Here is a 17,616-nt window from a genome sequence, read left to right as displayed (position 1 = left end):
ATTTTAGCTGCAAATAGATCAGAACGGAGCACGATAGATTACATGAGTTCAGATCTTTATTTCACATGATCTTTTAAAGGGAATAGCTTCATTTTGTTATGCAAAATTCTTCATTGGTAACATGATTCATTATAAAAAAAATAAAATTAGAGGCTTACAGCTATATTCACATTCTTATACGCTAAACTTCAAGTTAATTTCTGTTCATTTGATTTCTAAATCATAGTAATACCTGTTTACAACAAAAAATGCACACCCAGACAACCAGGGACATAACCGAGCATAAAGACATAATCCTCTTCCTAGATATGTACTTTCCGTAGCTGTTACTTAGTAACTTCATTGTAATGCGGAGACCAGGTGGAGTGTTTTGCCCGGTAGCCCAGCTATTCGTGCATGAGCATCATGGAGGCGTGCATCAGTTCGTGATCCGACAGCTGCAAGGTGGCCGCATCGCTGGCCAACTGGTGTTCATCGATAAACTCTTCTTTAGGCTCGTCGAGCTGCTGTTGTGTGAAGCTGTGGGTCCTGGATAGCTTCCTGCCGGTACTAATCGCTGCCATTTTGTTCCGCTGAATGATCTTCTGGATTTTCTCCGTATGCGGCTCGTGGTTATGAAGTCCTCCCGTTATGCTCTTCAGCTGACCGTTCTCCAGAACACAGCGAGATCGACAGCGCATTTCGTGCACCTTCTTCGAGTAGTTGTGACAGCGCCAGTACTGTTTGTTGCTCTTGCGGCTGTGGCAGTTGTACATGTAGCCATTCAGCACCAGACACGGCGTCGACCAGGGGCTCTCTATGAAGACCAGCTTGTTGAGATCTGCAAATAAGAAGTTTGAATGGTTAGTCAGTGCTCTATATTTGGGATGAGGGCTAATATTGATGGAGTAGGCCCTTCCAAAATGAGCGCCATCTTTTGTTTTGGTCTCAGTTTATTAGGGGGTAAGTACGAATTAAGTTTACAGAAGTCAGAAAAGTCTTAAAATAAGTTCGAGTAGGAGGGCCGATTTGCTGAAGTTGTCTTGAACCATTATAAAACCAGTATCATGTTTGGTTGACATAATAATTAAGAATTCTATGAATATGTGGGCAAATCTTAAAGTAGATTCATCCTTATGGGTAATATATTGGTAATCTTTGTCAAAATTTACATACTTAAATTAGATGTTGGCAATTTAAGGTAAAATGTTTACTTAGAAACCTACCACTAGTTAAACGTATGGACGAGAATACCCCAATACATTTTACAAACTTGATGAAGTGCACATGATATGTGCACAAAAATGAACAATTAACTGACTTCTTTTGAAATTAACTAAGAAATCTTATGATAGACCTAATAAAATATCAGATCTATCATAAGATTCAACATGATACCAGCTCTAAAGCCTCCGAGAAAACCGATTGATTGCTTACAATTTGGCTGTTAGTTCTCTAAAGAAATCGGCCCACTTCGAGACTAATACAATCTTAGGTGCTAGTTGATAACTCCTAGAGGGGCTTGGTCTTCAGCAGGGATCGGCGTTTAGCTTCCTCCGCCTGCCACCTGGCCTCCCGTTCGCGGTCCCGCTGCTGTGCCCGATGCTCATCCGCCTCGGCCTGCAGTTCCTCCTCCTCTTCCGCAGCGTCAACCAGGGCCTGCATCTCGATCTCGGTGGCCTCGGCGGCGGGCAGGAAGAGCTTGCAGTCCTTGCCGTCCTTGGCGGTCACAATGATATTGCTGCTGCCCAGGTACTGTGAGATCTTCGGGTTCGACGTGCAGATCTCGATGTACTCCTCCAGCTCCTGCTCCACCTTGTAGAGCTGCCGTTGGCCAATCCTCGACGCGTGGGACCCGTGGTTGTGCTGGCGGCGGGCGTCGACGAAGCTACCATTCCGGGTGATGACCACCGCCTTGCAGCGCAGCTTGAGGACATCCGCACACCGCCAGGTGGTCTGTCCATTGGCCTGGGTGAGTTTCTTGTTGTAGATGTAGTCCCGGTAGACCAGCTGGGCATTCTTCTTCTGGCTCCGGATGAAACTGATCTCCGTATCTGCAAGTGGCGCGAAGGAAACCGAAAACAAAGAGGGGTGAAGAGAAGGCGGGGAAGTTGGTTTAGTGGGCAAAGTATTACCAAAGTTTAGACCTAATCTACAAAGTAAATATGTAAGGCTTAAGCGCTAAGCTAGGATCGGCGAAATAAAACAACGTTTAGTTAAGACTTTGGCTCAAAGCAGTTTATTGGCAGACAGCTAACCGTAGGACCCATGAATATGATGGTAGAGTACTTACTGGACCTGAAAACAAGACATTCTACAACTTACAGGAGCAATATCTTCCGGATTCACCTCGCTTGGGTTTCAAGTCGGAATTATCACAAAACACAAGGGTAGAAAAACACCAGGCACTGCAAAGGGGGGTTGTCTTGTACCATTTATTCACCCCCATCACTTCACATTTTAACTCAACACCAAAAATCACATTTTCACAGTAACGAAATTACTATTTTATGAACAAAAAAGAACATCGTAATTCTTTTATAGTAATTTAACAAAACAAAACAAATTTGGCTTGGTTTTTCTAAATGGTTTTCAACAGTGTTGCCACTCTTTCCAATTTCAGGGCTACTATTTCTAGCAGGGCTGCCAGAAAGTGGCAACGCCCCAAAGTTAGGGCTATATAAACAGCAATTCCAGATTCAATAAAACTTTGAAATCTTTGCGATAATTGTTTATTTTGCTCTCTTCGAATATTGATAGAAACGTTTATGTTATATATACGATCTTGGGGACAACAGTTTTAATTTACACGAGTGTTACAGAAATCGCTCAGCGTCACTTGGGGTGGGTCTTTATATGCATCAATTTAAATTTTACAAGTCAACACTCCTACACTATATAGTTTAATAAACGAAGGAAACCAAATTTAATAATTAGTTTCTTTAATCTAATTGTTCCTGATATTTGTATATCTAAAACTTTATTTTGCGTAATTTATTATGTATCCAATATTTATAGGGTCGTTAATATTAAATAACAAGTAAAAATAGTATATCTCGCATATTAAAACTGAATTATTAAATATAAGTAAATTAAGAGACCGCTTTAAATACCAATTAAAATTTCTACGTTTAAATACATTTAAAATATCTTTCTTCGCCCACCCACATTTCTGTGAATTTTAAAGCATCCCACATCACGGTCACAAAACAAACTTTTCTACGTATTAACTATGTGTGCCTCTGGGCATATATATATAACAATTCATTCTTCTGCGACACATAAAACAAAGCCTTGCCTAAATTTATATAAAATATTTCGTTACATTCAACTTTAAATGCAAAAAAAATCTAGTAAGCTCCATTCGATTTCCCCCAACTTTTAAAATAAGTTTCGTACAGAAAAACTATAGCAAATTTAGGTAGGTATAGTTGGAGACCAGAAACTAATCCCCCGTTGTACTTTTTCTGAAGTTTTCAAATTTTGGACGAATTATATAGCGGTAACTTTCGCCGACCTGTCATCATTTTCCACAACACGTATAACAAATTATCTCCAACATAAAAACTGCACTATTATATTTTGCTAATAAAAAGTTGCACGGTTTGCTCGAAGTAACTTTTAAGACTCGGCAATTAATGCCGTTGCTAGAAATGTGTCAGCAAGCTTTTACGTTGCTTCAACAAGTCTAAACAACATCTTGGGGTACGGTGATGGGGACTTTTGATACCACTAGCCACAGCAAATCAAAACTTCAACAGGGAATTATTATCAGAGCAATAACGCGCATGCTCAAGTAATAACGCTCTGATAAAGCAAGATTTTACTTCCCTTCGCGCGTTCAGAGCCCAACAAATTTAGGCAAATTTTTCAATCCTAAAATATCTGAAATTTAAGAAAATATATATGGACAAAACGATCTACGGCTACTGGTATTACCTTGTGTTATTGTAGTTCTTCAGGTTCCAGGTTGCAGTTTCAACAACAGTTTCGTCTTGACAGCTTCAGGGAATTACAACACTCTACTCACCTTTTTAACCAAATTTATAAAAGATCGCGTGATCCTGCCGTCTTAGCATTTAGTAATATGCTTCAAACAGCCGATCTGCCATGTGTTCTTTAGCGGTTTGAAATAGAGCACAGGCTTACTTAACTAGCTATTGACTAAGGTCAGTGAAGTATAGCTTAAATTTGTTTCAAGACAAATTTAAACGCACTTTACTATATTTTAAAAGGGCATGATCTCCGCTGGCAAAGTATTTTGGTTTAGAAATGGTACATTAAAAGTACACCTTAATAAAGATATTTTGTACTGTTTACATTTCGCAGGCGGAAACCAAGTCCTTTTCTAAATACTATTTATAACTAATGGCAGTTGGCCATATTTACGGGGGGAGTTCAACCAACCTTGCGCCTCTGTGTTGCCTTGATCCGCGCTGGCGTCGACAAACGAAGAGTCACTGTAGTTCTGCGACTGTTGCTTGACCACCGCCTTGGACGTGGTGGCAGTCACTCCGCCGCCGCTCGTATTCGCCGCCGACTGGTTGCCCGCATCCTCGTTCTCCGTGAAGTAGCTGTCGTCGTAGCGCATGTCCCCGTAGGCATCGTCCTCCACATAGGTACCCTCGCCGTCGCCGGCGGCATCGCCATGGTCCTCAGAGTAGTCAGGTTCCGATTTCGTGGGTAATTCCATGGGGAGATCAATGTACTCGGCTTCCTCCTGCTGCTGCGGCTGCTGGTGGCGGACCTGCTGCGTCTGCTGGTGGAGCTTGGCCTCGGCCGCTGAGACCACTGCGGTTTGCACGGTGATCTGCTGCGGTACCAGTTGGGTGGTTGTCGTGGTTCCAGTTTCAGTGGCCGAATCGAGGGGGTCCATTACATTGGCAGAGACGCTGGTCTTGGAGCGCTTCACGCCGGCGCTGGAGGAGGCGGTGGTCAGGGAGGATCGCTGGGCGGAGCGTTTGTTTGTCGACACCAGCGTCGCCGTCGTCGTGGTTCCCGTCTGCAGCTGCTGCTGCGTCTGGATCTGCTGCGTCGCCTGCTGTTGCTGCGGCTGCTGCTGTTGTACAATGGTGGCTTGGGGTGCGGCCGTGGTCTGGATGACGATCTGGGTGGTGCCCTTGGCATCGTCGCCCAGTCCGTCGTCCACGGTCTCGATCTTGTAGCGGGCGGAGGCTCGTGGCTGCTGGCGCTGAACCCGCTGAGCCGGTATTTGCTGTTGTTGTACATGAGGTGCTGCTGGCGGCGGGCTGGGCTCTTGCGGTGGCTGCGGCGCAGGGTCGTTCTGAAGAGAGGATATTCGGAAAGGTAATTAATAGGAATATCTTGGATTCTCCTATAAACAGCTATTCATCTTCATATTTCTAATCAAATACTCCGAAACGCAGATAATTAATTAAAACATTGCCTATTGCCAAAACAAATGTTCCAAAAATCTAACGGATTGTATGTGTATCTCGATAAGATAATTAATAGGAATATCTTGAATTCTCCTATAAACAGCTATTCATCATATTTCTAATCAAATACTCCGAAACGCAGATAATTAATTAAAACATTGCCTATTGCCAAAACAAATTTTCCAAAAATCGTACGGATTTTATGTGTATCTCGATAAGATAATTAATAGGAATATCTTGAATTCTCCTATAAACAGCTATTCATCGTATTTCTAATCAAATACTCCGAAACGCAGATAATTAATTAAAACATTGCCTATTGCCAAAACAAATTTTCCACAAATCTTAAGGATTCTATGTGTATCTCGATAAGATCCAATTCGTATACTAGGAATAACCCTTAAAGCAATTTAAGATATTTTAAGGGACTGGCAAATTCGTTCTTTTTAATTTTTTAAGAGAGTTATCTTAATTTGTTTTCTAGGGTTCCCAAGCTGATAAAAGATTTTCACAAATACATATTTTGTGTTTTAAGATATCTTTTTAATAATTTATGCTGCATTAAAGACTAAAAAGACCTTTTAATTGTTTACCGACAATAATTAAAAATCATGTCTCTGATATTAAAGTTTTGTATTTCAAGTACTAACGAAAAAATCAGGATAAGCTTGTTTCTAACTGAAAGTTTTATCGTTTTTTTTTTTATCTCCGGTACAAATTAATGTTTATGCTTTGGCACCGAATTTGCTGCGAAACAAAAACAACCACCCAGCCGTTGCCGTACAGGCGAGAGCGAGACAAATGCAGCGCGCACACCACCTATGGTTGTCCCACTCTAACACGCTTGCCTTTTGGCATTTGGTTTGCGAGAAATTTCTCGGTACAGTCCAACCATGCTCTTATACAGACGCTCGCGCGTGTGTATGTATTGGGCGCGAAAGGCGATGCGCGGGTTGTTGTTTTTGCCTCCGCAGCTGTCCCCCCTCACCCCGCCGATTCGCTATAGGGTCTATACCCAGTTCCCAGTATATGTACATCCATACTCACATCCGTTAGCCCCTTGATTTGCAGCGATTCCGCGGTGCTAATAAACGCGGGCAGGGCGTCCTGCTTCACGTTGACCTCGCCGCAGTACATGAACTGGATGAGGTCCTTCAGCGCCGAGTGGCTCACATTGTTCAGGAATACTAGAAAGAATGAGTAGGGAAGTACGTTATAATAGGGGTCCCAGCCGGAAGCAGCTCCAAAACTCACCGATGGCATGGGTGTTCGACGGCATCTGGGTGAACATCTTGCGGAAGAAGGGCGAGCAGACGGACAACACCAGGCGGTGGGCCTTCACTATGTGCCCCTCGGCGGCCAGCGATACGTCCACCAGGTCGCCGCGACATAGCGACTCGTGGAAGCCAGCCGACAAATTCGTGTTGAAGTTGTTCCAGCACAAGCTGAATTGCTCGTCGTCCGCCATCTTGGACGAAAATCAATACTTTTCTGTATCTATGCGTTTGCTGGCTGCAGGCGAAAAAGTGCATTGCACGGTCGTTAGTCGAATGTTTTAACTGACCAACTGGCTGAAAACATTGTTTACAGCCAGCGGCGAGTGCCGAAAAAAGTTAGCAGCACACACAAAAAATGCAACGCAGCCGAAAAACAGGGAAATTTTCACGCGTCAGTGTGTGTGTGTGTATGTGTGTGTATGCGAAATAAGTGGCTTTTATCTCACTGATTGGCCGCAAAATGTTGTAAGTATTTACCAGCAATGCAGTTACTCACCTATCTATTAAATATTTCTCATTTAAAATAAATATTCAAAGCCACAGTTAAAACTTATTTTTATTCTAGCGCGGACAACGCGCAGAACGCGTCCGATTTTTTTCAACGAAGTGGGAAGTGTGACCGCTCTGATCAATTATAATACCTTAATAGTACCCTCTGCGAAAATACCACGTCGTCTCGGGAAAAGCGGGGTAGTTTTCTTCAAACGTGCCTGGCCACCCTAAGTTCAACTAACAGAGTACCAACACGCCATCTATAACAGCGTTGTTAACAGCCCTAATGCGCCATCTACATCTTCGTTTGCATTCTTTTCAACGAAAATTAAAAATAACTTAAAAACATAGAATAAGCATTTTTTTACACAAGTTAATTTCACCAAGATTCTTATGCATTCAAATAAGCATGACATTTTTTCTTTTACTGAACTAAAACGGATTACCCTTTATCCAGTATTTTTGCAATATCTTCGAAATGCTTGTTTTGGAATTTCAAGGGATAAATAGTTTAAAATTTAAATCACTCGAACAAATATTCAGAAAATTGGCAGAAAGTTAAAAAAGAACTTCTAGATAATTTAAAAGTAGCATAGCAGCGTATTAGCATATTAATTACCTTTCCAGCGACATACAGCACGTGTTTGTAGCTTTAGTCGTTTAGAAACTTTAAGCCATTAAAATCACGCATTTTTGGGATATTCCGCCGAACTAGGTAGGTTTTTCAAAATTGGTAGAACAAAAGTTTTCCATCTCGACCTTTTTAATACAATCATAAGGCCGCCAAGCCGTAAGAACTGACAGATATGCAGAGTAACATTTTCATTTTAAGAAGTCCTCCATAACCGTGCTTTTGGAATTACTTTTGAAAGGAGCATAGGATTTTAACAAAGGAGCGTCCAAAAACGCGAATTTCTTGCAAGAATACAATTATTTTTAGAACACCTTTCAATTGGTGTATGATGCAGTACTTATTAAAAAAGGATGGCTTTGATCTTAATGCTATCTATTTTATAGGAATGAATAAATCATATGGATGTAATATCCATTATTATTAAACAGTCTTATAATCATAACGTGATCAATTTTATATTTTTTACAGATTTCTTGTTTGGATCAACTTCAAGATCAGACCCATTATGAATTTTTTAAGGAATTTTATTCAGTTTTTTTCGATGTGTACAGCCGACTTACAGTTGTCAAAAATTCACGTTTTTCACCTTTGTTGTCCTCCTGCGCTGGCGTTACTTATCCAATCATACTGGCCTGTACGGGAGGTTAAGCTCTTTAGATTTAGTCAATAAATCGACCTTACAATTAAACAACAAGTGACATAATTGGGCGGATAAAAATAAAATTGTAGAAAAATTAGGTAAAAAATTAGGAAACGTAACATTTTAATCTTTAAAAAACCGTGAAATCGAAATAAAACTTGACATTTTAGTAATCAGGGTCAATTTTTCCTGTAAACTATTGTTATCAATAATATATTAATTAAATCCATTATTCTATTTAGCCCGCGAATGACAATATCATGGAACGGCTGTTTGAAAATAAAAAAAAATCCCTAGTTGTGGCTTCAGCCAAACACTAAAAATACTGACAACAATACATTTACTGCGCCGCGGTCACACTGCATTTTGACATTTTGGCGTTACTTGAGTTGTACCATCGCCCGAAGTGGGCTCACTTCTCAATTCGGTATCATACTAAGCATTTGTGGTCTTCCATTTCCATCATTTGTCACTTTAGCAATGCTATTTTATGAGACTTTTTCATGACATTTCCATTTCTTCTATTTAGTCTTTACGTGTTTCACACGAAATAATATTTTTCGAATACTCTTTAAAAAGATGCAAGCAAGAAGCATTACGCCGGTACCGAAACTGATTTTAAAAATGTACTATTATAGAATTCCTTATCTTGGGTGTTTATTTGTCTTCAATTGTGGCAGGAAGTCCACCGTCAGCTTCCAGAACATAAATTTCATTTTATCTTCACGCTCTCAGCGTCGATGTAGATCATAGTCTCCATGTTCTTTCTGAACACTACTTTCCGTTCGTACTCAGTACTGTCTGGGTCCAAAACGGTTTGATTTATGAGGGACCATTTTTCCGCCCCGGTTGGGCTCTGGAAAACTTTAAAGATTCGATCCATCACTTTTTTACTACCATTGGTAACACGAATTTAATAGTCAGATATTGAGATTGTTTTGACGATGAAAACATATATATGATCTGAACTGGATAAGTTCTTTAAACCAGGGACGGTAAAAGTAATGTTCTAACAATTATTTACTGCTTTCTATACTAAAACTTAAGGAAAAGGTTGAAAAAAAAGTTTTTTGTTCCTTGGCTTCAATTGTGGCAGGAAGTCCAAAACATAAATTCTCCATAAACATAAGTCTCCAAAACATGAATTTGATGCGTGACCGTTATTCCTTAAGATCTCCACGCTCTCAGCGTGTACGTAAGCTACAATCTCCCAGTTCTCTCTAAAGATCTCTCTCCGTTCGTACTCAGTACTGTCTGGGTCCAAAACGGTTTGCTTTATGAGGGACCATTTTTCCGCCCTGGTTTGGCTCTGGAAAACTTTAAAGATTCGATCCATCACTTTTTTACTACCATTGGTAGCACGAATTTAATAGTCAGATATTGGGATTGTTTTGACGATGAAAACATATTTATGATCTGAACTGGATAAGTTCTTTAAACCAGGGACCGTAAAAGTAATGTTCTAACAATTATTTACTGCTTTCTATACTAAAACTTAAGGAAAAGGTTGAAAAAAAAGTTATTAGTTCCTTGCCTTCAATTGTGGCAGGAAGTCCAAAACATAAATTCTCCATAAACATAAGTCTCCAAACAATAAATTTGATGCGTGACCGTTATTCCTTAAGATCTCCACGCTCTCAGCGTCGACGTAGGTCACAATCTCCAAGTTCTCTCTGAAGATCACTTTCGCTTCGTACTCAGTACTGTCAGGGTCCAAAACGGTTTGCTTTATGACGGACCATTTTTCCGCCCCGGTTTGGCTCTGGCAAACTTTAAAGATTCGATCCATCACTTTTTTACTACCATTGGTAGCACGAATTTAATAGTCAGATATTGGGATTGTTTTGACGATGAAAACATATTTATGATCTGAACTGGATAAGTTCTTTAAACCAGGGACCGTAAAAGTAATGTTCTAACAATTATTTACTGCTTTCTATACTAAAACTTAAGGAAAAGGTTGAAAAAAAAGTTTTTGTTCCTTGGCTTCAACTGTGGCAGGAAGTCCAAAACATAAATTCTCCATAAACATAAGTCTCCAAAAAATAAATTTGATGCGTGACCGTTATTCCTTAAGATCTCCACGCTCTCAGCGTCGACGTAGGTCACAATCTCCAAGTTCTCTTTGAAGATCACTTTCGCTTCGTACTCAGTACTGTCAGGGTCCAAAACGGTTTGCTTTATGACGGACCATTTTTCCGCCCCGGTTTGGCTCTGGAAAACTTTAAAGATTCTATCCATCACTTTTTTACTACCATTGGTAACACGAATTTAATAGTCAGATATTGAGATTGTTTTGACGATGAAAACATATATATGATCTGAACTGGACAAGTTCTTTAAACCAGGGACGGTAAAAGTAATGTTCTAACAATTATTTACTGCTTTCTATACTAAAACTTAAGGAAAAGGTTGAAAAAAAAGTTTTTTGTTCCTTGGCTTCAATTGTGGCAGGAAGTCCAAAACATAAATTCTCCATAAACATAAGTCTCCAAAACATGAATTTGATGCGTGACCGTTATTCCTTAAGATCTCCACGCTCTCAGCGTCGACGTAGGTCACAATCCCCAAGTTCTCTCTGAAGATCACTTTCGCTTCGTATTCAGTACTGTCTGGGTCCAAAACGGTTTGCTTTATGTTGGACCGTTTTTCCGCCTAAAGATTCATTGTATTGTTCTGGAAAACTTTACAGATTCGATCCAGCTCTTGTTTCAATCATGGGTATAACGAATGGTATATATATATATTTATGTTCTGAAATCGATAAGTTCTTTAACACGTAACTTACCATAACTGTTTTGAATTTTATTACAAAGTAAACTTAGTTTTCGTCGGCCTTGGAGGCAGATGCGGCCTGCTCCATTTCGTGCATCCAAGTATCTTATGGATGTCAAAAAAATGAAGTGAACGTTCTGCCCGGCTTTTTTAAATGTAAATTGAACACAATTTTGTGCACGAGGGCATAGGAAATGGAATTAAAATCAGGATTGGGTGCATCGGCGACGGAATCGAAAAAAAATAATATAAATCTACGGATCTGTTCCTGGGAGGTGCATCAACAGCGGGAGAGGGATTGTAGCCCATTTTAAAAAGCGCTTCGCGCTTTTTGCGACTTTACAAAGGTAACGTAGCGAAGTGTTCAGAGGTATATATATTTTTGTATATATTATATATTATTAAATATTTTTCTAACACATTCATATGTCTGCATACATATGTATATTATGCACCGACAAGTGAGCGGCAAACCACAGTCTGCTTTTTTTCTCTGAGTGTAGTTTTTCTTGGGTGCAAAATAAACCAAAATATTTTTAAATTCTTTCTGTAAATAACTCTTTCTACAGTCATTTCAAATCAAGTACGTACAATTTAGAAAGATGGGACAGCACGAATTTTCTCGATTTAAGAACAAAAATTTCAAATGAAGTACAAATAAATCCAAGACCATAAAATATGAATTTGAGAACGAAATATCTTAATCCAAAGACTAAAAATGAATCGACACAAGTACGACACAAGATTGCTTTAAGAAGAAGAAATCTTAATTTAAGAACGAAAAATTCTTTATTGACAACGAACTGTTCACATTTTAGATTTATTTTAAATGCGTAAAAGTACAAATAAAAGCCATAGTTGGACAAACTCTGGCCCCGATTTTGGTTAGAACCTACAACCGCTCGCACTGCAGATAGACCCCCTTACCTACTCGACTGCACACGCTTTTATGAGAAACCAGGCACAAGTATTTTCCGCCTAAGGCCTAGCATACCAAATCAATTTATTCTTATTTAAAAATTTTTGTATACGGTTTTAAAACGTTAAATAGTATTTAAGACTAAGCCTTGAAAAATCATAACTCATGAACTGTCGCGGCGAGGATTCGAACTGAGGAAACTTCTGTACAAAATGTCATTGTGACGACTGAATTGAAACAACAGCCAAATTTTCATTTTTTGATTGCATTTTAATTTTAAATTCGAATGTTGCTTATTTTATATTTTCAAATATAAATCGATACTATTTTAAGAACGTTTGTTCTCAAAATATTCCTTCTTCATGTGTCTTAGTGTAACGGAGTTATTGGATTGGATAGAGTGTTCAACCGAAATTCGACTTTTAGGCCCTTTTTCATCGGTTGCATAAGTATTAGCGAACCAATAAAAAGTATCTTAACATTAAGATGAAATGTTAATACTTTAAGCAAAAACAATTATTTGCGCCGTTAGCGAAATTGTTCAAAATGTGCAACCGTAAGTGGATCAGATACTTCGATACTTGATTTGATCCTCTCATTTGTTAGCTTAGTAAACTCATAAAATCAAGTGTGCGAAAATCTGCACTTGAGCGCCACTTGACATTCAGTTTATACAGAATACGCAAACCAAGGTATAAAGGGACTATAAACCTAAGGACTTTACAATAATAAATACAGATACTCAAGCTCAAGTAGCGAAACAAAATCTGCATAAAGTGGCTGCGAACAAACAACTAATAACAACAGGGAGCAGGCAGAGGAATCGTGACGTTGCAAGTGGATATGCGGAGGAGTCAGTTATCGAATCTGATAGTAAGGTACAATGTGTATGATTGTTTAAAGATATGCGTTTGTGTACGTAGAATGTACACATGGTCGCTGAGGGGAGAGAGATGCTCATAGATTCTGTCACTGAAAAATTAGTTCTGAATCACGCATATTACGACAATTTACAATGTACTCCCTGGATTATATCATATCTTTTCTTTTATCTAAAGAACCGGTAATTTAAAGATTTTAATTTGTTTTTCAATATTTTATAATTTAATACTAACTTAATTCACTAAAATGAAAAGCGTACTCAAAATTGGGAAAACGCGCACATCTCTATTCGAAAAGAGAAAACCAAGAGCGAGACGGAGAGTCCGCATTCCGATGCTGTGCTGTGATTGGCTTCAGGGCGGCCATTTTCCCCCTAACGGTACTCGTGTGTGTGTGGCACAAGAGCACCATGCCACAAGGCGGTCTGGGGTGCAAGAAGTACTCGTTCAGTACCGAAATCGAGCTGACAAATTGCAGACACGGTCGAGTGCGCATCGGAACGGCACTTTACGGCTTTCGGCTCACGGGTTACGGGTTTCGACCAGTTCGCTTACGGTTCGCGTGGGGTGTACTCCACCACCTACTTGATTACCCAGCTACCGAGATACCCCTTCAAGTGTCGCAAGTTCAAGTGCGATTTGGCAAATTGTGTATTTATTTAAATTTTAAGTGCTTCTCAAGTGGCCAAGTGATCGCATCGCGAGGATGTTGCAGCACCATCAGCAGCAGGCTCAATCGGGTGGCTATTACGATCATTACAATCAGTCCCCCAGTCCGGGCAGTTTGACAAATGCGGATGCCCTGAACACCACTCCGTTTTCAGTCAAGGATATACTGAACATGGTCAATCAAACGGAGGCCTACGAAGGCGCCTACGGACACCTCGATAGGTAAGCTTGACAGATTTGAAACTAACCATTGGGGATATTATCTTTCAATATTTTCTTTTCTTAAAAAATGTTCAGAAGAACAAAGTATTTGGGAATATTTACGGTCAAAATCAAAATTGATATAAGGATCAATAACATTTAGCTTAGGAATAATAAAGGATAGAAATAGCCAAGAACTGAGTTAGTAATATGATAACTTTACGATCAATTTTAAACCTTTCCTTACTAAGTGAAAATCGGCCAAGGATCTGAGAAGTATAAGCTTAAAAACAACCCCAGGCCTTATTCAACCGGTATTTACTTATTACCCAGCATCTTTTGAACACCTCTTCCACTTCTACCTGTCAGTAACTTCTTCTCTAAGACAGCGCTCTTCCCATTCCCAATCGCGTTTTATTTATTTTTATTTAATAGGGCTCCATAGGAAAATTAATTTCTACCAATTTTCCAACGAAAGATAATATTTTGATAACCTTCCGTCGAGACGCAGCAGAAGAAATCCTATGAAAACACATAGAAAGCATGAATTGCAAATAGGATCTGGGACCGGAGAATCGTAGGATCGGGCTCTGGGCTTTGACAAATCATCGTTATTTGTACAAGAGGCCGCAGACAAAGATGAGGAGACACAGTGTTAACAATAAGAACAACAAGGTCCGAGGCAGGCAGTCGGCAGTTAGGGAGTTCGAGGTGGTCAGTCGGACGATCGTTTGTCCTTTTTGGGCTGGTCGACATGTGTGATTCGCATGTGTGTCCGCCGCCTTAGGGGCGTCCTTAATTTCCTGATGAGCCATGAAATGATGTCACCAAGGATCCTGTCGCGCCAGCAGGAAGTGGGCAAAAAGTCTCCGGTCCGGGGAGTCGATGTGTTCGATGTGTCCGCAGGGTCCGGCGTGATGCAACATATGGCGGCCATATATGCGTAGCCCCGTGTCTAACCTTTCGTCTTTCCCATTTCCCTGCTTTCCCGCAGTGCCACTGCTGCATCGGCGCTCTATGGCGCCAATGAGTACCAGCCACATCTCCACCAGCATCCGCATCAGTACCAGCAGCACCAGCAATCCGAGTTTTCGGTCTCGCAGCAGCAACTGCATCCCCAGCATCTGGACGATGGCACCACTACCACATCGTCGTCTCTGTCGCCACTCCTGCCACCCCCGCCACATCAACTGTACAGCGGCTACCAGGATTACGGAATGCCCGCCCACATGTTCCAGCATCATCACGGACATCCCCACCAGAGTTTCCAGCATGGGACCTCGGCCTACAACATGTCCGCCTCGCCGTTTTACGCCGGAGCCTCGGCTACGGCCTACCAAAGTCCCGCCACCTACAACTACAACTACGCCGGAACCGGAACCGGAGAGGTCTACGGCGGAGCCACGCCCTCGGCGGTGGGCATCAAGAGCGAGTACATACCCACGCCCTATGTGACGCCCTCGCCCACTCTGGACCTCAACAGCTCCGCGGAGGTGGACAGTCTGCAGACGCCGTCGCAAAAGCTGTGCGGCAATCCCCTGACGCAGCGCCTCATGGAGACGGCCAGCAACTCGGCCTCGCTTAGGAGCATTCACAGTGCCGAGGAGGGCGGCAAGAGAAGTGAGTATTTAAAACATATAATATAAATAAAATTAAGTTTTTATGAAATGAAGAAAAGCTGAATCTAACGACATTTCTTTTGTTAAAGTGATCGTACCGGTTCTAATTTTGTAAAACAAAAATCAAAATTAAAAGGGTTTGTAATTTTCCAGGTTTATATTTTAAAACTCAAAACTTAGGTATTAGAGAGTAGAGTAGAGTAAAGGAAAGTATGTAACAGGTAGAAGGAAGCGTTTCCGACCCCATAAAGTATATATATACTTGATCAGGATCACTAGCCGAGTCGATCTAGCCATGTCTGTCTGTTGCGCCCACTCTAACGGCCACAAACCGCCCAAATCTATGTGGCTCACAATTTTCATGCTAGAAAAAACTTTTACCCCGAACTGTATTGGTCTCGTCAGCACCTATCCATCTCCCTTTGGTTCCTTAATCTGAGTAACGGGTATCTGATAGTTGAGGTACTCGACTATAGCGTTCTTCCTTGTTTAATCTGAAAAATCAGAAACATGGTTGTTTAAGATTTTTATTGTAAAAATTTCAAATCACGAAAAATATAAAAAACTGACAAATACATTATTTATGATAGATAACTGAACTAAATAAAGTATATTTCGTGACCTTTACTTTTATGTAGATCACTGCTACTTGTGAAATTTTTTTTAAATCTCATTAATATTATTTTGAACAGATTATAGAGAGTGCGGAAATCTTTAACATATAAAAATTCAAAATTCGGAACCATTTTCGAAATATGTTAAAAATTTATCTTTAACAAGAAGTGGTTTGCAATCATACGATTTGGCGTATCTTATTTTTATAAAAGTAGCACATAAAATATAGATGTATTTGAGATATTCATCTTACTAACCCCCATTTAACCTTTCAGAGGACAACAGCCAGGTGACTTCCTCGCGATCTGAACTGCGTAAAAACAGCATAAATTGCACCGGTAACCATGGCAGCAACAATGGATCCTCCAAGCCAAGGATGAAACGAAAGCCCCGGGTGCTTTTCTCACAGGCTCAGGTCCTGGAGCTGGAGTGCCGCTTTCGGCTGAAAAAGTATCTGACCGGAGCGGAGCGCGAGATAATCGCCCAGAAGCTGAATCTTTCGGCGACGCAGGTTAAGATATGGTTCCAGAATCGCCGGTACAAATCGAAACGGGGTGACATCGACTGCGAGGGCATCGCCAAGCATCTGAAGCTGAAGTCCGAGCCCCTGCACTCGCCCACATCGCTGCCCCCGCCGATTCCCAACCACGTGATGTGGCCCCCAACCATCCAGCAATCCCAGCAGCAGATCCCGCACATGCAGTAGTTCGCTCACAGGACGAAGGATTCGAGTCTCTAATTTATTGCAGTTTCAAGCAGAATTTACGTTGTAGTGTAAGCAAACGCCTCATAGCTCTAGTACCTTGTTTTATGTATATATTGGACAATAAATAAAGTTTAAGACAAACTATTTCAGACAAACCATTTATTTTTCTAAGATTTTACTATTGAAATATTGAACTATTTTCATAGATTTACTTTAAAATTATCTTATTTTAAAGCAATCTGTTGATGTTCCTTAAAGAATTATAAATTCAAAGATAGTTTGCTCCAAATCATTATAACAGATTTTATAATAGTTTGTTCAGTTATTAAAAATTTTTTAAATTTAGAACACAGTTTAGCTTTTTATTTATTGAGATCAATCAGCTTTTTCGCCTGGTTGTCAAAAGAAAAATTACACCATGGAATATCCATGACTCCTTGCTCACCCGCACTCGTATTTATATCTTTATGAACCGCTTTCGATCGGCCACCGATCCATTAGGCACCGCATCTGCGTATAATTGCCGCCGATCGCCGCATAAATCAATTTTATCGGAGCGAGCGATCAGTTTTATGAAAAACGAATTCAAAGGCGAATGAAAACACAACAATTTCCGTTTTAGTGCTGGAAATGTTTTCCCTTTTTCAACTTTTCGCAGGGATTCCACGGGGAAAGGGGAAGTGCGTTGGCGGCAGACATTACAAAGGTTGCATTTATGAAACGTTTAAGTGGCATCAGTGCAACAGTAAAATGTTTTCCTGCCTCCAAAGATACAGATACCCTCGTTGAGATACGAAATGCAGGGCCCAA

General features: G+C 40.5%; 2 protein-coding genes across 22 annotated transcripts in view; one reads left to right on the top strand and one right to left on the bottom strand.

Annotated features, from left to right (window-relative positions):
- Positions 1 to 7,289, bottom strand: part of LOC119559869 (modifier of mdg4-like) — a 34,070-nt gene extending 26,781 nt beyond the window's left edge. For 19 of the 21 annotated variants that reach the window (XM_037872993.1, XM_037872999.1, XM_037872998.1 and 16 more), the window contains exons 1-4: positions 7,152 to 7,289; positions 6,633 to 6,890; positions 6,426 to 6,565; positions 4,387 to 5,263 (exon numbers count right to left, since the gene is read on the bottom strand). In XM_037872993.1, coding sequence (XP_037728921.1) covers positions 4,387 to 5,263; positions 6,426 to 6,565; positions 6,633 to 6,846 — 1,231 coding nt within the window. In that variant the 5' untranslated portion in view covers positions 6,847 to 6,890; positions 7,152 to 7,289. Of the gene's footprint in view, positions 1 to 96; positions 821 to 924; positions 2,034 to 4,386; positions 5,264 to 6,425; positions 6,566 to 6,632; positions 6,891 to 7,151 lie in introns of those variants that run through there. The other 2 variants (XM_037872982.1, XM_037872981.1) reach the window with 2 other exon arrangements.
- A 6,413-nt stretch (positions 7,290 to 13,702) lies between these two features.
- LOC119560211 (muscle-specific homeobox protein tinman) lies at positions 13,703 to 16,806 on the top strand. Its single transcript, XM_037873570.1, has 3 exons — positions 13,703 to 13,887; positions 14,861 to 15,486; positions 16,376 to 16,806. The coding sequence occupies exons 1-3, from the start codon at positions 13,703 to 13,705 to the stop codon at positions 16,804 to 16,806; spliced, it is 1,242 nt and encodes a 413-aa protein (XP_037729498.1).
- The last annotated feature ends 810 nt before the right edge of the window (positions 16,807 to 17,616 follow it).

The sequence above is a fragment of the Drosophila subpulchrella genome, unplaced genomic scaffold (genome assembly GCF_014743375.2).
Source record: "Drosophila subpulchrella strain 33 F10 #4 breed RU33 unplaced genomic scaffold, RU_Dsub_v1.1 Primary Assembly Seq354, whole genome shotgun sequence".
NCBI lineage: Eukaryota > Metazoa > Arthropoda > Insecta > Diptera > Drosophilidae > Drosophila > Drosophila subpulchrella.
Note: the sequence above shows the minus strand (reverse complement) of the source record. Positions and strands in the feature narration are given on the sequence as shown.